Source organism: Neltuma alba, unplaced genomic scaffold (genome assembly GCF_004799145.2).
Source record: "Neltuma alba isolate B1F8T4 unplaced genomic scaffold, ASM479914v2 tig00012346_pilon, whole genome shotgun sequence".
Classification (NCBI taxonomy): Eukaryota; Viridiplantae; Streptophyta; class Magnoliopsida; order Fabales; family Fabaceae; genus Neltuma; species Neltuma alba.
This window is the reverse complement of record NW_021636855.1, coordinates 82,259-108,611: the sequence shown is the minus strand read 5'-3', so window position 1 is coordinate 108,611 and position 26,353 is coordinate 82,259. Positions and strand designations below refer to the sequence as shown.

The 26,353-nt window shown below is 33.1% G+C and overlaps 3 protein-coding genes across 3 annotated transcripts; 1 reads left to right on the top strand and 2 right to left on the bottom strand.

Moving 5' to 3' along the window:
* Positions 1-3,496: 3,496 nt before the first annotated feature.
* On the top strand, positions 3,497-5,313 carry LOC114726192 (zinc finger protein CONSTANS-LIKE 16-like). The gene is made up of 2 exons (XM_028912764.1): positions 3,497-4,736; positions 4,888-5,313. Exons 1-2 carry the CDS (start codon positions 3,597-3,599, stop codon positions 5,161-5,163), a joined length of 1,416 nt encoding a protein of 471 aa, XP_028768597.1. The 5' UTR covers positions 3,497-3,596; the 3' UTR covers positions 5,164-5,313.
* A 5,842-nt stretch (positions 5,314-11,155) lies between these two features.
* On the bottom strand, positions 11,156-11,946 carry LOC114726195 (LOB domain-containing protein 40-like). Its single transcript, XM_028912766.1, has 2 exons — positions 11,757-11,946; positions 11,156-11,667 (listed from the first exon to the last, which is right to left on the bottom strand). The coding sequence occupies exons 1-2, from the start codon at positions 11,944-11,946 to the stop codon at positions 11,156-11,158; spliced, it is 702 nt and encodes a 233-aa protein (XP_028768599.1).
* Positions 11,947-18,509: 6,563 nt separating this feature from the next.
* Positions 18,510-18,824, bottom strand: LOC114726193 (CLAVATA3/ESR (CLE)-related protein 27-like). The gene has a single exon (XM_028912765.1). It carries the CDS (start codon positions 18,822-18,824, stop codon positions 18,510-18,512), a length of 315 nt encoding a protein of 104 aa, XP_028768598.1.
* Positions 18,825-26,353: the final 7,529 nt, after the last annotated feature.

Below are 26,353 nucleotides of genomic sequence, written 5' to 3'. Positions count from 1 at the left end.
AGGTGTTGAATTTGAGTCCGTCGTTAATATGTTTACGTGCTTGCTTGTGTTTAATTGTGTTAAATAAAAATAAAGTTTTTGGCTAGTGCTAAAAGTAATAAGCACCACTAAAGTTTGAATCTTGGGTAGCATTTTGTTTTCAAAAGTGCTACAAATTAGAAAGTCAAAGCTTTGCTTGTGCTTGCTCTTCTTCTTCTTTTTAATTTTATACAAACACACATACGTACAAACATGTTAACACTATGTTTAGGTTTGGGACCCATTCAAGTGTGTCAGGTAATGACGTTGTCACTAGGCCGATCAACTTGCCGTTAACAAAAAAATGACATCTCTGAGACACTTGCACTTTTTCGTACCCTTCTTGAAACCTAAATCCCAACTCAGAAATCAAAATGGTAAAGAAGCGAGAGTGAAATATTATTCTACAGTTGGTGCCACAGATAGAAGGATGAATGGAGATGAATACAACTTGGAGTTGCAAAAGAAATAGGACCAAATCGGGAATTGGGATGAATGGAGATTCTCTTTATTTATTGTGAAGAAAAACATATTACTGAAATTTTTTCAAAATTGATGGTAAATTTCTTTTTAATTTGTTTATACTCCTTCGGTTCTTAATATAAGACCCAATTCTTGAGTTAGTTTTGGTCTTAAATATAAGACTCATTTATCATATTTATCAATTTTCTCTAAATTACCGCTATGGATACTCTCTCAACCATAATCAAGTAGCAGAGGGAGATAGAGTATTAAGAAAGATGGTTATGGTGTTTTAAAGAAAATGTGTCACTTTTCTTCTAATTAACTAACTTACCTAACTTTCTTAATCTAATCAAATTAGTTAAATAGGTCTTATATTAAGGACCGGATGAGTATTATTTAATATCAGTTAGGAAAGCGAGTAAGAAGCGTCACTCCAAAATTGACATCCCCTCTTATTATTTCAAAAGCATAAGATTACAAGGTTATAGTGGATTCTTTTATTTATATATCAATTACTATGACTCTATTTAATGTGGAACTTCACGTATCAAATTAAGTATACTTACACTTTACATCTTAAAAATAAAAAGAAAATGATTGAAAACAATTCCTTAGAATAATAATAATGCATATGAAACCAAGACTGTGACATATACATGTGCTCATCATTAGTCATTGCCGCAAAAAAGGGCTCCGCAAAACACCAGGCGAGCTAGCTAGTTATTGAAATAAGACTATCATTCAGGCCTACATGGTCGACCTCTGCCTTGATAATGGAAAGTTATGAATCATTCATCCAACCCTCTCTTTAATTCTAAATACAAGATTTAATTAACTAATTCATGATGATTAAATAAATTGATTAACTTGATTATTTGTCATTGTTGTGTAAAAATCAAACGTGTCACTTTTCCTAAAATATCACTCATTTAACCAGGATATTTAACATGGTGAAAAAGCAGAGTAAAAGAAAGACAGTGGAATTAATGAACTAAGGTGAGGAAAAATATTAAATGAGACAAATAAAGAAAATTAAAATTTTATATTTAGAATTAAAATAAATCTCTAACTAGGTGTCATATTTAGAATTGGTTAGACTAATTAGATTTTGTGTGTGTTGCTTTGTCTGTTGGTGCTTGTATAACTCAATTGATACCTGATAAAGCTTGCTTAAAATATCTTATAAGTAATTTTTTAATTATAATTTACGAAATAATAAGACATAGCAATGTGAAGGAAGTTTTATCTAAACTTATACTTGTAAACATTTAAATAAGCAAAGCCAACGAAGTCTTAAACTTGAAGTTGTGAGTTTAAACTTTCAGTGAAAAAATGTAGTATTTTATGTGACTTGTGTCTCACTTGAAGGACGTTGAGAAGGGTGCAGTGGGGAATTGCAAGTAACTTTGCTTTCATCATCCAAATGCTTCCATGGAGTGTGGCATAGCCTCATTGGTCACTACTCCCTTGCCCACATGACCTCACATGAAGATGAAAGTGAAATTATGGCAGAACAGATCAATTCAAAGTTATTTGACGGGCTTCATCAGACACAAATGAGAGCCCATATTATAAAACAAACGTATAATTAAATTCGTATTGTGATGGGTGTTTGCACATTTGGAGAAATTAAGAGAGAGAATATATTAGATAAAATGAAGAAAGGGACCGCATAACAAAAGTCAGGAGTAGTGTAGCCCCAGGCATCAGTGTCACTCCCACAAACACACACAAAAGGGTCTCCTTCAAATTTATAGCCACCAAGAGACGCCACCCCCCAATTCTATTCACTAACACAATTAACCCCTCTCAACATTTTAAGCTTCAATATGACTACATAACTTCTGGTAGCATGCCCTAATGAATGTTGAAACTTAAAGTTCATATTTGAAATAGTATTAGAAAACTTCATAAGTCAATTGACAGTTAGACCAATTGAATTGAAAAAATAATGGATATTTGACATGGTTTTGAGGGTAATTAACTTATTAACCAAAAGTCATTTTAAAATTGAATTCATAAGTCAATTGACAGTTAAACCAATTGAATTGAAAAAACAATGGATACTTGACATGGTTTTGAGGGTAACTTATTAACCAAAAAGTCATTTTAAAATTGAAACTTTTTATGATTTCTGTCTCCTGGCATCTAGCTTTTCTTCATATTTGAAACTTTTGAAATTGATTTTTCAATATCATCGAATAAGTTTGCATCAAACTGGCTTTTTTTTTTAAGAAAAAAGTTATCTAAGTATAAAGTATGTTATAGTAATTAATTTTCATCTTAATTTTAATTTGCAAAAGTCAAAAGTAATGTTTAACAATGTTAATCCAAACAAATCCTTAGCACACCTGAACTCTTTCTTGGGAAAAAACTTGAAAGGAGCTAATAAAACCAAACTTAGTAACTGACATGGCTCAATAATAATATTGTACATTTACGTAGTCCAAGGATAAAAAAACATTGTTAACTGTATTGTTTTAACACTTTTTCAATTCGAGAATATATATTAAGGAAAATCCAAAAAAAAATACCCTTTTAAATTTTAAAATCCCAAATAAGAAGTTACTATATAAAAACATATTGTCCTTTGCTATTCAAGTGTAATCAATTACTATTAAAATGTAATAATAAATAAAAATAATTTAATATTTTGAAATTTAAGAGATATTTTTTTAAAATTTTTTCTGCATACCAATAGCTTAGATTACACAAAAGTCTGTTGTTTAAAGACCTTGAGGAGAGAGGCAGAGGAGTGTGTGTGTTTATAACTTAGAAGATGGGGGAGAAGGGAGTGCCATGGCGATGCTATAAGGGGGGCCAAGTGGGTCACCACCAGAAATCCTTGTGATTAGAAACTTACCCAATCATAACACAGAGTTTAGGATCAACTTTCCCCCTTCGACCAATCACAAACCAGATAAGGCCTGGGACCACCTTTACTGTGACCAAAAGTGCAACCCCTCTCTCTCTTACTTATACTGCAAAAGCGCCTCTTGTGGGTCACCCTTCCTTCTTCCCTTTTTCCTCTCATAATTCCCACTTCCCTCCTCCACCTTCGTCTTCCTTCGTCCCATTTCACTCTACTCCTCCAAATCCTGACTTCTGTTTTCATGACTTCTGCTAAGAACGCCGCCCACGCTGTCGGCGGCAAGACCGCCCGAGCCTGCGACAACTGCATAAGGAAGCGCGCTCGCTGGTACTGTGCTGCCGACGATGCTTTCCTCTGCCAGTCCTGCGACTCTCTGGTTCACTCCGCCAATCCATTGGCTCGCCGCCATGAAAGGCTCCGCTTGAAGACTGCATCGTTTAAATCCTCATCCGCCTCCTCCGATGTGGTCGTTTTACCTACGGCGGATCTCACTCTGGCTCCGTCGTGGCACCGAGGCATCACCAAGAAAGCTCGTACGCCTCGACATGGAAAGAACCAATCTTCCGCTGCCCATCAAACACCCAGAAGGCGAGACGAACCGATCAGAAACCCGTTCCATCTTGTGCCGGAGGTGGGTTCCGATGAATATTCCAATTCTCACGACGAAAACGAAGAACAGCTTCTTTATCGGGTACCCATATTCGACCCGTTCGTCACGGAGCTACGTACTCCTCCATCGTCGGCGACTTCAGCTGAAGCAGCAACAGCGGCTACTCCCGGTCCAAACCATCAGACGGCCGACAACAATAAAGAGACGAAGCAGACAGAAAGCAAAGTCTCATCGGGAAACAAAAGCAATAATGGGGTGGACAATAATTTACACGGCTTTCTTCCATCTGAAATGGAACTTGCCCAGTTCGCGGCCGATGTGGAGAGTTTACTGGGCAGGGGATTAGAGAATGAATGTATAGGCATGGAGGATTTGGGGCTTATTGACAGCAAAGAGAAAGAATCGAGGGATTGTTCTGTAGGGTGTGAAAAAGTGAAGGTGGAAGATGAAGAGAGCCCGTGTAAGGTTGAAACGGACGAGATGGAAATCGGAATCAGAGAACCATTTGAATTGAACTTCGATTATGACTCTCCGGCAACACGTGAACAAGCGGATGACGAAGACGACGAGAAGAAGGTCGCTTTGAATATGGCGAATGAGATGAGAAACGATGGAGGAGAAGTCAAAGCAAATAGTAATCAGAGAAAGAGGAAGATATTATTGCAGTTGGACTACGAAGCAGTCATTTCTGCTTGGACATCCCAGAAATCTCCATGGACGACCGGTGGCAAACCAGACTTGGACGCCGACGAGTGTTGGCCTGAGTGCATGGTATATATATATCTCCCTTCTCAGCACAAATTTACATTCGAAGTTCTTAAAACCTAGAAAAGACAATGCATATAATAGAATGAATACTACGATGATTTTGTATTGGAATATTGATGATAACTAATATAGAGGGGTGATTGAAATGAAACAGGGGGCGTGTGGAATGGAGCTTCATCAACCCTACTATGGAGAAATGGGGACATACGGGTGCCAGGCAGGGATGGGTGACGGAGGGAGAGAGGCTAGAGTGTCGAGGTACAGAGAAAAGAGGAGGACGAGGTTGTTCTCAAAGAAAATAAGGTACGAGGTTCGCAAATTGAATGCAGAGAAGAGACCCAGAATGAAAGGGAGGTTTGTGAAGAGGGCCTCTTTTGCAGTTGCAGCAGCAGCACCACAGCCTTCTTCCTGCCCTTTCCTCAGCAAATAAATTATTTTAATTAAATTAATTAATGCCTTTTCTTCTCCATAGCTAGGTAGTTAATTACTAGCTACCCCTGCCACTAAATTTTGGTATATATATATTTTGTTACATATTCCACCGTCTACCAAACTTTATGTGTATGTACAGTTCCACTATTAATGAGTATGAATAATTAATTGATCAAGTGTTTTTATGAACTATTACAAGCACGGCTGCTTCTCATTTTCAAGTCCTTTCTGTGTCTGGGCTACTGAACATGACAGCGACGATATATGACTGAGATGAAGAACCTGTATGTGTATACACACACACACATGGAAAGAGCCAACCGATATAACAGTAAAGTACTAGTACTTCATAATTTTGCAGTGTCCTTTGTGCAGAAGTCGATGACTAAATTAAAATGTGCAAAAAATTGAAGCAGCATGAATCTTCACAGATCTGGGCTGCTACAGTTAAACAGAACAATAAGTCCAAAGGTTTTTTGTCCGACTTCACCAAATAATTGCCACATGCATGATTTCAGTAAAACAAACTAATTAAAGTGATTGAGAATTTGAGATAGTGTTGGGTCTAGATTTGGATAAAGATTAGGGTGGAGTATCACCCATAATTAATCAAATGAAATAGTGAAAACTTGTGTCCAATATGTTTGAATTTTTGTAATCTTTGTCCTTTTTCAAGATAAACCCTTTTTGGACAAAAACAAAAGGGTTAAGGTGCACCTAGCACCCCCATGTATTTAGCCAGGTGCACCCAGTGGCCTGAAGTAATTTGTGGTGCAAATTTGCCCTCAAAGTAATTAAATTGGTGCACTGGTATCCCATGCTAACAGATCTGTTAGTTTGACCGTTAAATTGATGAGTCAGCACAAGTTTGACCAGAAAATCTGACGTGGCATGTCTAATAAGCAGGTGATGTGGAATTTTTTTGGGGTTAAGGTGCATCCAGCACCCCCAAGTATTTTTCCAGGTGCACCCAGTGGCCTAAAGTAATTTATGGTGCAATTTTGCCCTCAAAGTAATTAAAATGGTGCACCGATATCCCATGCTAACAGATTTGTTACTTTGACTGTGAAATTGATAAGTCAGCACAAGTTTGACTAAAATAATCTGACCTAGCATGTCTAATAAGTAGATGACATGGCTTTTCTTGTTAATTCCATTGTTTTGTCTGAATATTACTCCTCTGGTCTTATTTATAAGGTACTTCCAGCATGTTTCACACAGACCAAGGAAAACCCTAAATTTCATTAACTCTCATTTAAATTTTAATAACTTTCCAACTTTATCCCTATTTAATATACATTATACCTCATATAAACAAAGTCAATACAATAATAAATGAGGGTTAAATTTGTATATCCATACAAAAAATTTCTCAGTGCCTTATAAATAGGACAAAAAAATATGTTTTCTCTCTACCCTATAAATAGGACTAGAGGAGTATCTCTAAAAAAATTTCTTACTCTGAAAAAAATTCCAAGAGCCGAAGAGAGCATTTACTGAACAGAGAAAACAAAGCAGTGGCAGACGAAAAAAATTCCACATCACCTGCTTATTAGACATGCCAGGTCAGATTATTTTGGTCAAACTTGTGCTGACTCATCAATTTCACAGTTAAAGTAAGAGATCTGTTAGCATAGGATACCGGTGCACCATTTTAATTACTTTGAGGGCAAAATTGTACCATAAATTACTTTAGGCCACTGGGTGCACCTGGAAAAATACTTTGGGGTGCTGGATGCACCTTAACCCCAAAAAAATTCCACATCACCTGCTTATTAGACATGCCACGTCAGATTTTCTGGTCAAACTTGTGCTGACTCATCAATTTAACGGTCAAATTAACAGATCTGTTAGCATGGGATACCAGTGCACCAATTTAATTACTTTGAGGGCAAATTTACACCACAAATTACTTCAGGCCACTGGGTGCACCTGGCTAAATACATGGGGTTGCTGGGTGCACCTTACTTTCAAATATTAACTGTGAAGTTTGGTCCCACCAATCACCATACTTTCATTATATTTTCAGTTGCTTAGCCCTTACCGGCTGCTCACTTGTTTTTTTTTTGGGATTTGGGTTTTCAAGATCGCTTACTATCTTAACTAATAACTTGTTAGTTACTACCTATTCACTTATTTGTGTATCAAGAATTTATCTACTAGAAGATACTCATTGCTTATTAGGAATGGTAACAAGATTTTTTAAAAATAAATTTTTAACAATAATTTATGAAATATAAGCTAAGTGTCAAAAGTGAATACGATGACCTTTTTATTGATAAATTATATGATTAATCATATCGATTCTGTAAATAATCGGTGAACGTTAAAAACCTTTTTTTTTCCATCGGTTAAAACAACAATTGGTATAGAAAACTTTTTAAATTAAATAATTTTACCACCTTTTGTATGAAGGTAATTTTTTTAGCGAATTCCTTTTTTGTGTTGTTGCATTTTCTAAGTTTTAAATCAATCTTACTCATTAAAATATGTAATTCTTCCCTATTCTACCTTTTTGTTTGAAAACCTTTTAAGCACATCCTTCACAATTATTTGATTACACGGTTCATGGAATTAAAGAAAAAACAAAGAAAAAAGTGATCCAGAAAATCTTTCTGAAAGCGAATTAAAGATATAGCCCAATTTACATTGCAGAACTCAGAAAAATATTGAAAGTGATAATTATCCGAAGAGAATAATTGGGTATAACTTTGGATTTTTCATGTCCAAATGATATTATCATGTTATTTTGGGCTACATTAACAAATTTAAGATGAATATCATGTTTCCGGAGAGTATGTAGATTAACCAGTAATGGATATATATATATATTTTCCATAACTAGTACTTCTTCAGTTTTTAATATAAGATATATTTAACTAGTTTGATTAGATTGAAAAAGTTATTAGAATTATACGAGAAAAAAAACCTTTTGCTATATATATATATATATATATATAGAATATAAATATAAATTTATCTTTATTAAAATTTTATTTCTTTCTGGCTCTATCTACATGTACAAATCGATCCCACCTTTTCTAATCTGTCTCCACCGAGAAATAAATAAATACAAAATTTGAAACTTATTATTAATAATCCTTTGAGCGAACTTATATTTAGAATGAAAAATTTGTACATAATAAACAGAGTAGTAAGTTTGAAGGATAAGCAACTTCAGGTAAATGACCTGAATTTTTATATATATACTATCTCCGGTCCTTAATATAAGAATTAGTTTAACTTTCAATTTAGTCCTTAATATAAGACTCAAATTCACTTTGTTTTTAATATTTATTTATTTTGCTATCAAATAATCTTATAATGGGTGCATATGTTAAGAAGTTACTATCAACTTATAATTCAAACACACATAATTAATAAGGACATTTTAAGAAAGACAATATTTATTTACTAAAAATAACTAACTTAACTAGCTTTCTTAATTTTTCTAAATTAATCAATTAGGTTTTACATTAAGGACGAGAACTAGTGTGTATATATATGGTGTTGTCACCCCATTGAAGTAACAAATAGATACAAAACACATGATTAAGGGATTATGCAATAAAATATTTCATATAATCCATCAAAAACTCCAAGGATTATGGGATAAGTATGGATTAATCATTCAGAGTGTGAAGGGAGGGGGTGATGGTGATGGTGGGGGATTGTATTAAATAAGAGAAGTGTCATTTTGTTAACAAATGGAGAGGGATGGGCAATAATTAAGGTGGTCCATGTTTGGTGGTGGGGTCACTTCCCCTATGGTCTTACAGATAAACCTTCCTATTCAGATTGTGCCATCTTCTGCTTTCTCCCTCCGCCTCCTTCTTCCTCATCCTCTTCCCCCAGGCATGTTACTTTCCTCTCCTTAACGTTTCTTCATTTGGATTCCTCCCCCTACAATCCAACTCCCTTTGTCCCAATTTTCAATGCCTGATTGCAACATATTAGCCCCCCTTTTGTTCTTTTATTTCAATAGCTCAGATCTACTCTTCTCTCTCTTTCTACTATGGTAAATTTAATAAAAAAGCATTTATATCCCCACATCATGTCAATTTTGAATCAAATCCCTATCATTTATTTTGCTTGAATTGGGGCTTTTTTTTTTTTTTAATTCAAATGGACTGGCATTAATGGCCTAACATTATGTGCCACTAGACTACAAGGTCATTGATATTAAGGCCTATTTAAATCTAATAATGTTAATTTATAAATGATATGAAATTTCATTTATAAAAATACACAGATTTGTAAAAGCTATTTAAATGGTTGTCATTGGATAATATTATTTATAGTTGAAACCTGTTCAGTGTTTTTGCAATCGAGTTGCATTTTTATTAGTGTTCCACATCAATGCCCATGTTCTCAAGTTCCATACCTCTGTTCTTGCCAATTTTATCCGAATAAAAAAAGTTCTTAAACAAGGATTTAAGCTGGGAGGAGATGACAATACATTGATTTACTTACGTCACCAACACATACACTCGCTTTTTATATACATATTCTCTTAATTAATAGCATATAGCCACACACACACAGATATACATATCTACTTTAGATTGAAGAAAAAAATATCTATTCTCTATAGTACATTTACGAATTTACGCAATTTTAATATGTCATTGTCTCTGGAAGAATCCAACATGCAACTTCACGCTATAAGTTGGAAAACTGTTTAGTTTCATTTGACTACAAGGACACAGTTAAATTCAAGGGAAATTAAGCAAAAAGATCCAGAGAAGATTATATTATACTCCTCCGGTCCTTAATATAAGACTTATTTAACTAATTTGATTATATTAAAAAAGTTAGGTAAGTTAGTTAATTATAAAAAATGTGACACGTTTTTTCTAAAATACTATAATAATCTTTCTTAATACCCCTTCTTCCTTTTCTACTTGATTATGGTTGAGAGAATATCCATAGGAATAATTTAAAAAAAATTGATAAATATGAGAAATGGGTCTTATTTTAAAACCAAAACTAACTCAACAATTGGGTCCTATATTAAGGACCGGAGAAGTATTTATTAGAGAGAATCTTTAAAATACCAAGTATCTAGGAAGACTATTAACGTATAAATTTCAAAACACTCAGTTCACCTGGGTTCAAGATGGTTATGTCTGAAAATATTGTTGATTCTCTTGCGAATATGTGAGATTCTACGATTTTTTGTTTGCTTTAACTTTCCCTTTTTAAATCCTCTTTTAATCGTCCCAACAGGGAAGTTGAAATAAAAGCCCTAGTACAATGTGAGTTTGTCAAACTTGTATCTTAAGAGATGATGAGCGCCATCTCATGTTATTTATGAGATATATAAATCATTCATTTATATATCTACATATAAAATTTTTAACATATGAATTACGAGGAATGTCATTTCCTCCACGACTTTAGACCTGTTATACGAGTAATTCACAATAGACTCGGGGCAACCTTCGCCCGAGGGCTCGATTCTACCCGGTCAAAATCGGGCATGGACGAATAGCGGATAGAGACTTGGTCACTTGGACTATCCATCCGTCCCATTCGGGTTAAAAATACAGCCCGTATCCCTTTGGAACGGGCCCAATCCGTCCCTACCCTTGCACAGAGCTCACAAGACTCGCCTAATCTATTTCAATAACATATGTTCCGGTCTTTAAAAAACATAAAATAAAATAACATTTGTGATCTTAATCTTCCGATAATTACACATGCGATTCTCTAATCACCACCACATGCTTAAATGTTGGAAAGATTTTAACCTTATCGACAGAGATTAATGTTTAAAAGTGATTTGAGGATGCTGTTATAGCAAAAAGGGAGGCTTTGGTTCATTCGTTGCCCTCCCTTAAACCCCCTTTATTTCCCTTTACTCTCTAATCACCCCTATCCTTTTTTAAATAGGGCAGCAAATTAACAACACTTATAAAACATTAAAAGGACATGGCTAATTATCAAAAGAAACCTTTGAACTCCGAAAAAAAAAAAACACGGTTTAGCTAGTATTCTCCAAGGCTCAGGTCCAGATTAAGCGGAGCTTTTCCGGCTCGGTCCGCATCTTGATCTCCATCCCGGTTCGCCAAGCTGGCCTCGACGGTCTCCCCGGAGAAGACGCTGTCGCTCTCTGACATTTCCTGAACCGGCTTCCACAGCGCCGACGAGTCCACCCAACCCACTCGCGCCTTTGGCTTTATCACCTTCCCGTTCCTCTTGAACCGCCCCCTCCCTTTCATGTTGTTCGCCTCGCTTTTCTCCTTCTCCTTCTCCACAACCTGCCCTTCTCTCGCCACGTGGCGTATATCGCAAGCAGCGACAAAACCTTGATCAACCCCTTGCGAATCCGAAACCGCCACGCCACCGGCGGAGGCGCCGCTGATGTCCGACCCCATCATGACCGCATCGACGGCAGCCTGGCAGCGATCCCACTCCCCCGTCAAGAACAAACCCACCGAGCCGTACACCGGATTCACAATCCTCCCACAAGACTCGTACAGCAACGACTTGAACACAGCTAAATCCAGAAATACACCTCCGAATTGAAGATCATCGAGATGACAAGTGAGATAAATGTAAGTAAGATACAGATAAAAAGTGGGGCACCTGGGCGGAGGTGGGGCGGGGCGGCGTCGAGGAGGTTGAGGAGGCCAGCGCGGCCGTAGAATTTGGCGAGGAAGAGGGTGGCGTTGGCCTGAGATTCAGGAGAGTGGATCCATTGGAGGCAAGGGCGGATGGTGCAGTTATCGGTGCAACCTTTTCGGAGAATGCGGCAGCCGTTGCAGCTGAGTCTCATGGTGGCTACTGGGCACAGAGTACGGACTGAGACCTATGAATGTAAGTAGGTAGCTGGTGAGTTATTAATTGGAGTTCACTATTTATTGGCACCAAAGTGAGTGAAGAACAAGGCAAAGGTGAAGGTGAAGTATAAGGCAGCTCGGTGGTGCTGTGGTTTTGCCATTTTGTGGGCTTCCCACTCGTCTCTGTTTCGCCAATGCCTCTGACTCGTTTCGGTTTCTCTTGTTTCTTCGTTGCCCTCCATGCAAGACAATATTACGCCATCAACCAAGGTCTTCGTCCAGAAGAGCCCAGGGTTAACTTGGTCAATTCTCATGGAAAGGAAAAGAATCCCAAAGCGACCCCAGTAAAAATTTCTTAATCCGGAATCAATTATCTCTTTCTTTTAATCAAATAAAGTCAAACCATTTGTTTGTTTTTCTTTTATATCTATATAAGCAAAATTTGAGAGTGTGATTGGGTAGGCACATGAATAAGCGATGCCCATGGTTTTTCTGAGGTCTCTTTAATTTTGATGTTCTCTTTTCATATACTGGAAAACTCAAGTGTTCTTTTATGGCCGCCGTGGGTTGAAACTACTTATGGTTTTCCTCTAGATTCTCTTAATCTCTTGTCATAAATTTGGTGTCTTTTTCTTCTTGCATCGTTCTTTATTTTTCTTTTTCGTTATTATTGTTATTTTCAGATCAAAAACATTAATGATGTTTGATTTTGTTGGTCAAATAGGCAAATGGGGACAAGTACTTTTGGTTAATACTTAATACGAGTACTTATGAATAACCAATATCCAGATCTTATAAAGAAGATTTATCAATAGAATAGAAGCATTAATTGAAAAAATAAAAATACTGATAAAAAAAATCGTTACAAATCCCCCATTTTAGGTAACCATTCCCCCAGGAAACTGCTGGGCTAGATTTAGTTAAATATCTCGTGGGCTTTATTATTGGTCTGATTGCCCACTCACTTAGTGGCCCAGTAGAAGGCCCAAAGCATTGATAGTAGGAGTAAGCGGATCTCTTGAACCTATTTGTTCTAGATCTAAAAATGAAATGACTCTTCCTCCAAATTTTTTTCCGATTATAAGACACATTAAAATGGAATATAAGCCCCAAAAATTCAAATATTTAAATAAAAAAATTATAATTATAGGTAGGGGTCAAACTTCTCAAAAAATCCTATATCTTGTAGCTTGCTGGCTGGCCTAAACCCAACCCAATTATCAGTTTCAAACCTTCAAGCTTCACACGTTTTATTATTATTATTATTGGAAGCTTCATTATACTTAGGGGGAAAAAACAAGAAAAAGCTTCGCACTTTAATTTGTTCATGATCACAGAACAGGATGATCACGACTTAGAATTTAGAAATTCAGTTTCATAAAATCAGACAAATCTTATGATTTAGTTGGACTGGTTTACATTTCATTTGTATAAAAAATTAAATAATCATTCCATAAAACATGAGAGATAGATAGGAAGCAAGCGTTGATTAAAACATACTACCTCTAGTTGAGCTAGTTGGGGTTGAATTTGGTCATAAATATAAAACCTTAATCCACTGTCTCTCATCTTTTTTCAAAATATCCCTATCAGTCATGAGGAGTTCTAAGAGATAATTTCAATCATCCAATGTGCATGATGGAAGAAGATAGTTTAAGAAGAGGAACACATATTTGTGACAAATAACCAATTTAATTAATTTTTTTAAATATTTTCAGAGTAATTATGTGGTTCTTATGTTAAAGATAATACTCCTCCGGTCCTTATTATAAGACCCAATTTGACTTTTTATTTGGTCCTAATTATAAGACCCAATCCATTTTCTCTTTTATATTTATGTATTTTTTTCCAAGATAATCCTTCTAATAATGATAGTTTTAACTAATATACTTAATTAGTAAGGATTTTAGGAATAACAACACTTATTTATTATAAATAACCAACTTAACTTACTTCCTTAATCTCCTCAAATAAGTCAATTGGGTCTTATAATTAGGACCAGAGGAGTATGTAATAGATGCACACGAGATGCGTATGTTGTAACAAAAATATGGTTTGTGAATCACGGAAAACCCAGATTCAATCGCCAAAAAAAAACATTATTTTGTGTTTGACGTGACAAAACTTCTCAAACATGTTAATCTGCTAAGCAGTGAAATAGTCTGGCTATGCACTGTAAACATCTATTTGTTCAAAGCACATCGATCTTCTTCTGAAATCGGCCCAGATGGCAGCACTTGCAGTTCCAGCACTCAAATCTGCATGACCGAAGAGAGCCATTGAAAATAATGCCAAAGCAGATCTATAATCCATGAGGCCCTTATTGTTATGTACCACACCATTTCTGGCTGCCCATATAACCCAGATCTTTAAAATATTTGGAGGAGTGAATTAAATGAAGAAAAATGATGAAGAATGAGAGAGAAAGAGAGTCAAATTTGATTCCAAATCCAAAATAGAAGCAGACAAAAATATGAGAGGCCCTAGCTTTTATTAAAATCCTGTACTTTGCCGCATAATACGTGGCCCTGTCCCACATCGATTTGTCTGCTCTTCTTCCCTCTGGTCCCTCTCTACAGATAACCCCATCTCATCTCTTCTTTCCCTCTTCATAATAATCATAAACGCCCAAAATTCCAGAATATGATAACTCCCACACTTCACAAAAGCCCCTTTAATTTCTCTCTTTTTCTCCTTACTCTCAGACCTTACAGATGCAAATAAAAAGCTTCAGTGCAATATGCAGATGAAACAAAAAGTCATCATTTTTGCTCTTTTGAAATCGACCAAGTTAGACTTTTTCTATGTTGGCTACAAATTCTGCAGTTTTTGTGTGTCTTGACGCACTTTTGTATGTAGCAGAGACAAAACAACTGTGTAATGAGGTTGCTGCTATTCTTTCCGAATATACACTAGTTTACAGCAACTAAACTCCACCTAAAATTACTCTACTCCCTCTACCATTTATATATACACACACATATACTACATCCGCTCTTTAATATAAAATCTTGTTTGACTTCTATTTTGGTTCTAAATATAATATTCTAATATATTCTGTCTCTCATATTTATATTTTTTTCAAGGTAGTCCTTCTAATAATGGTAATTCTAGCTAATATACTTGATGAGCAAAGATATTTTAGGAAAGACAATACTTATTTATTATAAATAACTGACTTAACTAGTTTTTTTAATCTACTCAAATTAGTTAACTAGCTCTTATATTAAAGATTAGAGAAAATATATATTACTCTTGTATTATTCATACGTACTACTGTTACTTTTACTTCCCTTACTTTCATATGCTCTTTCTCTACGTCTCGTTTCATTTGAAGAAAATCCATTTATTTTACCAAAAGTTTTTTTTCCAAATTAAATTTATTAATATTTTCTCAACAATAATCAAATATAGGAGAAAGAGGAAGAAAGTTAAAAAATATAGCTATGGTATTTTAGAAAAAACATATCATATTAAATAATTTAATTAACATTCTTAATCTACTCAAATTAGTTAATTAGATTTTACATTAAAGACAGGAAGAGTATTCTAATTCTAATTCACCCACTCTGACATATAAACAGAATATGACAGCTAAGTTATTAAATGTCTTAAATTGATAAACTTTTCCAAATTTATTCTTATTAAAAAAATTTTCTCAGAAAATTACATAGGGGTAAATTTGAAAATTGGTTATTAACAGCCTTTCAAATAACTTATATTTAAAACCAAACTTTTTTCTTATAAGTTACTTATAATTAACAGGAAAGACATCGGGTAATATAATTGGTTATTCCATAAAAAAATGAAAAAACGATGTAAAAATTACTTTCTAATTCTTACGTCATTTGCTTTACCGACATAAATTTTGGACAAATTATGTACTACCGTCTAACAACCAACGTGAAAAGTCTTCCCTATATATTAGGATCATTAATAGTCTTTGATAATGTCTGGCTAGTATATACTATGCGGTACAAGGAATAATAAACTCATTTTTCTTGCTCTAGGTCATATGTGCTTTTTCTGGACAAGACTACATAAGCTGATTAGGCTGTTTAATTAATTAATTAATTAATTAGTTATATGCATTTTAACACAAAAACAGTTGTCAGCAATAATTCAATATGACAAGAAGCTCGTGAAGAACGAGTTCTTAGATGTTGTTCGCTGGCACAATGATAATTAACGCTCTTTCATTTTCAATATGCTGTTAAAAAAGCTACAAATATCAAATATGAATCTAATCATGCATTAATTATTACTTAATTTCTTTCATAATACAAACGGATATCATACCAAGGATTTTGTTTTTCCTTTCCCTCCAAACTTTTATCTCAACATTTCACACCTAAAAAGTCAAAAGTTATTACACGTGTGTGCATTACATATGCTTTTAAAAATGTGACTCATTGGACAATTGAAATAACATTTACAGGCATTACATAATAAATTGACATATCAATGCATAACATATATTATCGAAAGCGACATTATTTATTAGTAATGAATAGTGCCATTCATTTTAATTAAATATAATGAGTAACTTATATGTGAGACCTGCATCTAGTCAATACACAATATTAAGATATAAAACATAAAATATGTGTGAATATATATAGTAAATGGTGCTATATTTGTGACAATTCATATATAAATAGTTTGATTTGCGCCGAAGTTGGTGTAATACTTGAAAAATACAATGTGTCTACTTATATATATATATATATATATATATTATATTAGGATATGAATTTTGTTTTGTGTAAGGCATATCCAAGATCGTTATAAACCCAAGATATGCAGAGTCTAGCCAGAAAGTATGTTTGCGTGTTCAAATACTGACGAGTATTTTTAAAGTGAAATTTAATCTCTGTTTTCATGTTTCGTTATTCAATTTTTAAAGGGCGAATCCAAAAAAAAAAAAAACCTCTACAAATTTAAAATTAGAAATGATTATAAAGTAAATGTTGTCAATTGTTATTAACGTGTAGTGAACAAAATTGATTTAAAATTTTAAATTTTAAAAATATTTTTTTCAAAATTCTTTTATTTTTAAATTAATAAAAGCCATATTAATTTTTTGTTGGAAACAAGTTGCCTTGATAAAAGAAACTATGGGAACCAAGCTTTGACTCATTGGTATTGCGTGTCGTCCTCACTGCATCAGAGTTGTAGTTGTGGGTTCGAATCCCACCATATTTACATATTTAGTAGGTGTGACCGTGTGAGTCATAATATATCATTTTCCATTCTAAAAACTAGACAACTAAATTGAGAGATTGAAAAATTAATAAAATTAATTAATTATTGAAAATATGTACTGATTTAATCATCTTTAATTATTCTTAAAAAATCATCTTTAATTATTCGTGTTAAATTTATCCCCTCATAAAGACATTCTTGCCATGTGCAATCAATATAAATAATTTGAAAAAAATTATAAATGTTCGAAAAATAAAATAGATTGATAGTTTAGAATCAAAATAAACTAATTCTTATATTTAGAACTTGAGTGAGTGCTTCATCCATCCCTCTTGTTTCCAATAATAGACATAGATTTTTGCTTTCTCCTTGATATATGTTTTCTTAACAGGAACAAGTAAATAGGGACGGATATGGTATGGGCAAAAGAGCAAAGTCAATGAAAATCAACGGATAAGATTTGCTGGACAATAGCACTCCTTAGATAAAAAGAGTTATAGGTCTTTGTCAACAATTTGAAGAGATTGAAGTGCAGAAAAATATAGAGAATCTCCAATATATGTTTGCTGTAATGATGATGATGGCGGTGGAACCAAAAATTGAGAGAGAATTAGAATGAATATAGATGTTTATTGGAGAATACCTAACAGTGTCCCAAAGTTACCAAATCCATATAAAAAGATCATCATCATCACTTCCCAGAAATAGAGAGTGTCCACGGAAGGTTCAATGAAGTCTGAGAATAAATATTTAATCTTTTGCCACTTTTGATGATATGAACAATTCAAAAACTTGAGCAACAGTGAGAGAAGCAGCAGCCAGCTAAGTAAATAATTATTGCTGCATTGGGAAAACAAGGCAGAAAAACAATTGCTCTCTCTGATACACACACACACACATATATATATATATATATATTCAACTATATTTCTTCTGCCATTCTTGTTCTTCCCCTTCTCAGTTCTCGGAGTCAAAAGCTAGTAAAATTTACACAATAAGTAGTCTCAGAGATTCTGGCCACTAGCTAGCAATATATAAGAAACCAACATTTACTCTAATACTCAATCTCTCTCAGCTTCTGTACACAAGCTAGCATAAGATGATGATCCATTTCTGATGAATCCTCCATTGATGAAAAGAAGATAGTTTTTTTCTACACATATACCAAAATACCCCCGGTTTTCCCTCATAATCAACAATAATGAGACGTGTTTCGAGGGAGAATATGATGAGAAAAACGAGGGTATTTTGGATGAGCTTCGTAAGAATTACAGAACGAAAAATTGAAAGATAGGTGAAGGAGACTAAGAGAGAGGGAGATAGAGAAGGATGGGAATTCTACTTGTGAGATTAATTAATTGTGGAGAGGATCTGGGCAACTGGGGACTCTTCTTTTACTGTCGTCGAAGCCCTTCTGTGTCGTTTTAATGGCGGGCGGACCAAAAGCTCTTTTTCCTCTGAAGTACTTGTGAACCAGATCCTGCTTGCTCTTGTTATCCAAAACGCCATGGCTAAGCTTGGCTTTCGCCGGCACTGTGGAAGAAGAAGATATTCGAATGGCAGCCTCGACCCGGCAGGAGTGGGAGCAAACCCACATGAACAGCACGGAGATTACCAGAAGGCCCACCACGAAACGGTACGAGATTCTCCTAACGCCGGCGAACCACATGGTGGCCGGAGAAACACCCACATAAATTTTCGAGCTTTTTCCTCCGTAGATCCCTCTCTTTTCTCCGTGAGAACTGAGAAGAAGGGGTCGAAAAGAATGGAGGTTTGTGAATTATTTGATTTTGGGAAAAGGCAGAGATATAGATTGGGATACGAGAGGAAACAGCTAATGAGAGAATTGAGGACTTGTTAGCTATTAATTTTGAGAGAGATTCAGAGATTGGAGATGGAGGCTCATGTCATGGCCCGGGACGCCCCCACCCATGTACAGTGGCCCCACGTGAATATAAATATAAACCGCCTTATTCGCTAATAAACTATTAATTTTTCTTTCTAAATTTTATTTTTTCTATATTGTGTTATTTGTTTTCAAGTTCTCTCTTGATTAGTTTGTTTTATGTCATAACAAATCCTCTTGATTCTCATGATATTATTTAAACCCCATTCAAGTGACTTGATCACATTAGTAAACTAATGAATCCGCCTTTTAACCATTTCGGTCAAGAGTTTTTGAAGGATTGATTGGTTTAGACTTAATATACTTTTCTTTTTCTTGTTATTAAAAGTACGAGTCCGTTAGGTTTATAATTTAGTAATTCTGTTTTAGTTGGATAATGGGTGATTTCTACATAGATATTAATGCTTTTTTTATTTAGATATCATTTTTTCCAGGATTATATTTGAGTATTTTTTATATTTAAATTAAACTATATTATTTTAATTATGATTGAATTCATATTAGTTTAACTACAATTAAACCATTGATCTTGACTCAAAACATTGTCTCGATTAGTGTTGATTTATATCAGCAACATAATCAATTGCTTAAAGATATAAATTTTTCAACGATAGAATGTGGTTGCAGCTTACATTCCTTATTATAATGCCGCTTTTTGTGGGTTACACAAAAACAAATGCCACTTTAACAAATCTGCTCTGATTCACATGAATTTTTTTTAAATATTATGTCATTTATTATACGTTGTGGAATCATAATTTGAATTACTTTAAAGGAGTAATGGTTTTAGTTGGAAGAAAATTATTGAAGAGACGATATATAATATTTTGAACATGGAGCTTTGGGCTAATTTTAAAAGAAAACAGTTTAAGAACAATATATTATGTATATAAAAATGCACAATTAATATTAATATAAAATTTATAGAAATCCGCATTATTCATGGCTCTATCCATTTTTTCCCAATTTTTTTTCTAAACATCTTCCTTATATTTAGATGTAAATTATAAAAATAAGTATATTATTTATCATGCATAGGAAAAATACAAGATGTGAGGTATGCAACATGAAAAGGAACACAGTTACCTTTTTTTTTTTCATTTCTTTATTCTGAGAGTTGGCTTTAATTATCTAAATAAATAGTACTCTTCAATGTAAGATACTGCTAATTAACTAATTCACGCATACTAATAAAAATAATTAAAAGTATTGAGTTTGTCATAAAATTTAAATAATTTTCAATATTATTCATATCAACTATACTAAATTTTCACATTATATCAATTTCTACTCTCTCATTATCCTTATAAAATATGAGCACATTACGAACAAAAATATTTAATGTTTATTAAAACTATTATAAAATCTTATAAAAAAAAAGATCAAATTCTTTTTATGAAAAGAGTCCTACTATAAAACCATTACTCAGAATGAAGTGAAACAAAGATGGGGGAGTGAGAGGTGAATGTTGGTGAAGAAGGCGATTAGGTTCGGAGCCACACGCGAATGTGCGCTGTCACGCTTCCGCTTCACAAGTCCATCCCTTCATTTCATTATTCTTAATTTATTGCATATAGACTGTTATGTTTTCAGAAAGTATGTGTATATATTAAACTAAAGTAAAATCAGAAAATAATTAAATTTTAAGACAAAATTAATGAGAATTAAGGATATTTTTAAAAAAATTTCAGTGAGATATGTTAAAAGTGTCTTATGAAAACAAGTGAAGGAATATTTTTTTTTTGGTCAAAAAGTGAAGGAATATATTTGAAAACAGATAGAGTGCAATTTACTTCCTTTGCTTTTTAAAATTATTTATTACATTTTAATTTTGATTTTATCCTTATTCAAAGCAAACATTTTCAAGCCCGTTTTTCCTAGTTTCATTGTTTTATTCTTCAATATATGGGATCAGTCTATATATGGATAGATTTCATGTTTTTTTTCATCCTAAGAGAGAGTGGTTAATGACTTAACAATTTTTTAATTAATTTTAATAATATATTTGGAAATGCCTCACGAAAAGAAGATGACAAAGTATATATGTCACAATGTTAAAATTCTAAGAATTTATACTATATTTTTGGGTAAAAGCAATTGCTATACTATTTATCTTTTACAGATAGGTTCAATCATCAATATGTTATTTATTAATTTTCAAACTCTGCACATCACAGGTGACTCATAACATTATAATAATATTGATAAAAAAAAAAAAAAGGATAGGAACACATATGTATGTATATTGTCGAATATCCATGCGTATTTGTTCTAAATTTACACAAAGTTTTGTCGATCTGCCCTCACAATGTCATGCCCACAACTCTGATCTCGTCCATTTATGTGATATACATATATAATCTACATATCTGTTGTTTAATTTTGTATAATCTATGGCTGCTGTTAAATTATTCAATTAGAATATATTATAAATGTATATAAAAAAAGAATATATTATAAATGAATTATTATTTATATAAAATGTATGTTTATTTTGTTAAGTTATTCATTTATTAATTGGAATAAGGTAGGATGGACAATGAGACAAAATAATCAAACATAGCTTATGGAGACTAGATTAGGGAGATGCAAACAAAATTAATTTTAAACCCAAACGAGTGACATCATGATGGTATTGGAACTCAAACTTGCCTTACTCACACACTCCATCCTATGCACGTTGATGACTTGGCTAGGGTCGGGTGACTCATTTGGTACAAATAATAGAAAAGAAAAAGAAATTGGTTATTGTACGTATTTGTATGGGGAAAATATATTTATTGAAAATAATAAAGAGAAATAAGAGTATATTGTTAATTAATGAAAGAATAATAGATATTGGATATTTTGAACTTATTCTTTTTCCATCAATTTTACCAAACTGGGTCGGGACGGGTGTTGGGGAGAGAAGCGGGAATCGCGGGACGGTGTTTGGAGGGAAGAACGTTGAGGTTCCACCGTCCTTCATTCTCTTTTGTATTCTTTCCTTGAAATTACAATTTAATACCGATAGAATTATTATGAGGTTTAAAAACAAAATTGATTATCAAAAAATTTTAATGACAAGCAACAAGTATGAAATGAACTTATTGATAGATTTTAGGATAATTAAATTCCTTTCTTAGCATTGTAATTTTCTCTTTAACTAAATGTAAAGTTTGATGTGGCAGAAAATTTATTTAAATATATAAACTTAAATGTCTAAATTCGGGAATAGATTGACTTTCCGTAACTAAATTTAACTACAGTAAATATATACTCTATATTGCAATATATGCATGCACAGAGTACTTTCTCATAAAGTAAACGGAAAATGTAGATATATAAATGGCAGAACATGAGAGATATATATATATATATACATATTGGAACTTAATTAGGTCATCTCCATACTTCGTTGTCTTTCTTATTTTCCCAGCGGAGAGCGCATCTTTCTCAGATCTCACATAGTCTTCTGATGAATGATGAAAGTACCAACCGGGTTTTGTTTCTGTCGGTTCAATTTTGTAGACATTAAAATTAAAGATAAATTAAAATTTAATTGTGTGTGTGTGTGTGGGGGGTGTACGTTAAGAGTAGTCCATGTGAAGCTACTAGTGATTCATATGCAGTACTAGGTAGTGTTCCTACGGTGGAATCAATTTGAGGCTTGGAATTTCAAAACCCTACTCCTACGTACGAGAAAATACACACAGAGAAGCACATGCATATTTAATTATGTTGCTCATCAGTCATCACCTAAATTAGTAACTCTTCTTTATAATTTATTCACTCACAACTCACAAGTCACAAGGACAGAGAGAGAGAGAGAGAGGGAAGGAGGGGACATCGAGGTTGAAGAATAAACACAGCCTTTGAGAGCTTCATAAATCTGTGAGTTCTTTTCCCCCAATAACTCACATGCTGATTATATCTGTTATTGAGGGTTCCAACTTACAACCTTGTTGTTAGATTTTTTGTGAGTTTTATGCCTTTTTTTGCCATAAGTTTTACTCTTGATTAATTAATACTCTCTTGTTTTTAAAATATGTCACTTATAAGAAGGTTTTTCTGGTTTAAAATATAAGTTATTTTCTAAAATCATTTAATGATACCCTAGATCATTGAATGATTTTTCACTTAAATATCTTTCAATAAAATTTGAGAGTTCAAGAGCTATAAGAGAGAATTTTGAGTCTGGCAAAAAAAGAAAACAGAGAGAAATTTGAGAAGATATTAATAATACCCAATGCTTCGAAATATAATACTCCTCCGGTCCTTAATATAAGACCCATTTACCTAATTTGATTATATTAAGGAAGTTAGGTAAGTTAGTTAATTATAAGAAAAGTGACACATTTTTCCTAAAAAACTATAATCATCTTTCTTAATACCCCATCTTCTTCTTCTACTTGATTATGGTTGAGACAGTATCCATAGGGGTAATTTAGATAAAATTAATAAATATAAGAAATGGTTCTATATTTAGGACCAAAACCAACTCAATAATTGGGTCCTATATTAAGGACCGGAGGAGTATTTTCTTACCTATAACTAATGCGTATAATAACAAAATAAGTTTGTTATTTGTAATTATTACATAGAAGTTTTGTGACACCTTTTTGAAAATATCTCTATTATTTAATAATTAAAATTTAATGCCCAAAGTTAAAATGTCTCAATATACGGGAAAATTATGAAGTAGAACATTTTAATAGGAGATAACAAGGAGTGTGACCTTATATTTAATTTTAAAAAAAGCACTATAAATCTTGTATATAGAATCAAAGAAAGTAATTCAAGTTAGCATTAAGGTGCAAATTTGCTTAAAAAATATTTACTCAGGAGTTTTGGGTACCTGAAAGTTTTTTTTTTTGAGTAAATTTATTCTAAAAGTTTAAAATTGTAATAATATTACCTCTTGTCATTACAAATATTAACATTTAACATTAGTTTTTTTGACAATATGGGACAATATTATTACAATTTAAAACCTTCTAAACAAATTTGCTTTCAAAAATTTTTTAGATATCCAAAGTTCCTAAGTGAAAATTCTGAAATAAATATGCATTTTAACCCTTCGATTTACAAAAGAAGGAGGTTAACCTTTTAATTGGAGCTAATAAATTCATAAAAAATTGTGATTTGACACAAATTTAATTAAATAAACTATCTTTAACTAATTTTTTCAATATATGTAAATAGGCATTGATTATTTACATTTGAAATTGAGGAACGGCTTGTGTAATTAGTAACAAGTCACACTTGACAACGAAACTGCATCTATCATATTGTCAAACCAAACAGTGATATCCCACACTAACATACCAAATACTATATGCCAAAATTAATTATTAAAATAATTTTGGTGTGATCCACACGCTAGCCATGAATAAACATAATACTTGACACATGTTGTAGCACAATAAGTTGGCTAGTAAAGTTTCAAATTCATGTTCTATTGGTCCTAAATAAAATATTAGGTTTTTTTCAAAGTTTCCAAAGAAGAAAAAAAAGCTTTCAAAAACCAAAAATAGTGAAAAAATTAGGTTACCCTTATACTCACATATCCCACATGCCATTTACTAGTTTGGAGCATCGATTCACAAAGAATTAATAGTTTCCCTTGGAAATCATGGAGGGTGACTTGAAGGTGATTATGATTATTATGATTATTATTATTATTATTATTATTCAGAAAACAGTGAGGAATTGAAGGGTTAAACCAAAGCAGATTGCAGAAAATAAGAACAGTTTTCCGCTGAAGACTGTCAGATCTCATATGGAAAGTTAATTGACAGAGGAAACCATTAAATGATTATTCATAATTAAATAAAAATATGAAAATTACGCTTGTTACAAATTTTAGTGGGTTTTGTTTGGTGTGGGGGTGAACATCTCAAAAGATTAAAAAAACTATTTTGTTTGAAATTATAAGTGACTAATTCTTATGGCAATTAAGATTTAAAAAAAGGCAAATAGCAGCACTAATAATGTAATATAATAACTGATGAAACATAAATAATTTTATTTAATTTATTGAATTCTTTATGCCTTTGGCCGTTAGACATCTTTAGCACTCAGTAGAATGATTAAATGGGAAATAAATTAATGTAGGCGGCGTTTAATAGGATATGTCCTTTCAGATGTGATTAGACTATTTGACTGACAACATTTCAGTATCTGTTCTCAGCGCCTACAGCTACTATAATTAATATTTGACTCATTTTAAGGGTCCGTTTGGATCAGCGATTGGAAAAGTAGCTTATAGAGAAGTGAAGTTGGTAAAAGCTAAATTGGATAAGCTGAATTGTGTTTGGATTGGAGTTCAGAAAAGCTAGTTTGTAAAAGTGAAATTGGTAAAAAGTTGTTTGGATTATAGTTGAGTAAAAGTAAGTTTGGTTGTAAAATGACCAAAATAAGTATGAGTTTTAATAAATAATAAAACGTGATAAAAAATAATTTCACATAATTCAATGAAATTAAAATAATTTAATATGAAAAAATCAAATTTAATGAACGAATAAATTTTAAAATTTTAGAGAAATCATATAAGATTTTAAACATAAAGTGAAAGATGAAAAAAGATGAATTAAGATAATATAATGAAGAAGTAAAATTTAATGAGTGAATTAAAAATAAAAATTTACAGAAATCATAAGAAATATTTCAAATATGAAGTGAAACATAATAAAAAAATAAGTTGATATAATAAATTTAAATTATTTCAAAACCAGAATTTTTATAATTATTATAAAAGATAAATTTGCTTTTTATGTAAATTTATTTTTTATGCTCCTCACCCCACAAAAAAAAAGGCCAGCCCACCCCTCTTTCTCTCTCTCTCCCTTTCTCCTTCTCCTTCCTAATGAACGAAAGCTCCCGTGCCTTTTCTGAATGAAAGCTTTATAGTCCACCAGTATCACTACCTCCGACCCTTCATTTTCAAACGTTGTTGCTTCTGATAAAAAGAGTTGAGAAAGCACGATGACACAGCAGTAGACGCGTTCACGATGACGACGCGATGGAGCTCACGGTGGAGGCTGTGATGCTCTGCCTTTTGTCGATGGGAGGATAAATGAGATGCTTTCAGATATGAGAGAAAGAGAGAGAATAAAATGAAGGAGACTCCCACAAGCACAGTGAAAATCAGAAATAAGCTACTCACAGCAGCTTCTCCAATCGTGCGATTCAATCTTACTTTTTAGCCATAAGTGTGATGAACCATAAGCCATGCCAAACAGGTCAAAATTACAGATCGAGCTTATGGTACCAATAAGCTACTTTTAAGCTCCACAAACGCCCTGCCAAAC

What these genes read in the sequence shown, in the direction of transcription:
- LOC114726192 (XM_028912764.1), top strand. Translation starts at nt 3,597, where the DNA reads ATGACTTCTGCTAAGAACGCCGCCCACGCTGTCGGCGGCAAGACCGCC. An exon ending in AGTGTTGGCCTGAGTGCATG is followed by an intron (nt 4,737 to 4,887) that starts GTATATATATAT and finishes GAAATGAAACAG; the next exon opens with GGGGCGTGTGGAATGGAGCT.
- LOC114726195 (XM_028912766.1), bottom strand. Translation starts at nt 11,946, where the DNA reads ATGAGACTCAGCTGCAACGGCTGCCGCATTCTCCGAAAAGGTTGCACC. An exon ending in CCCGCCCCACCTCCGCCCAG is followed by an intron (nt 11,668 to 11,756) that starts GTGCCCCACTTT and finishes TTCTGGATTTAG; the next exon opens with CTGTGTTCAAGTCGTTGCTG.
- LOC114726193 (XM_028912765.1), bottom strand. Translation starts at nt 18,824, where the DNA reads ATGTGGTTCGCCGGCGTTAGGAGAATCTCGTACCGTTTCGTGGTGGGC.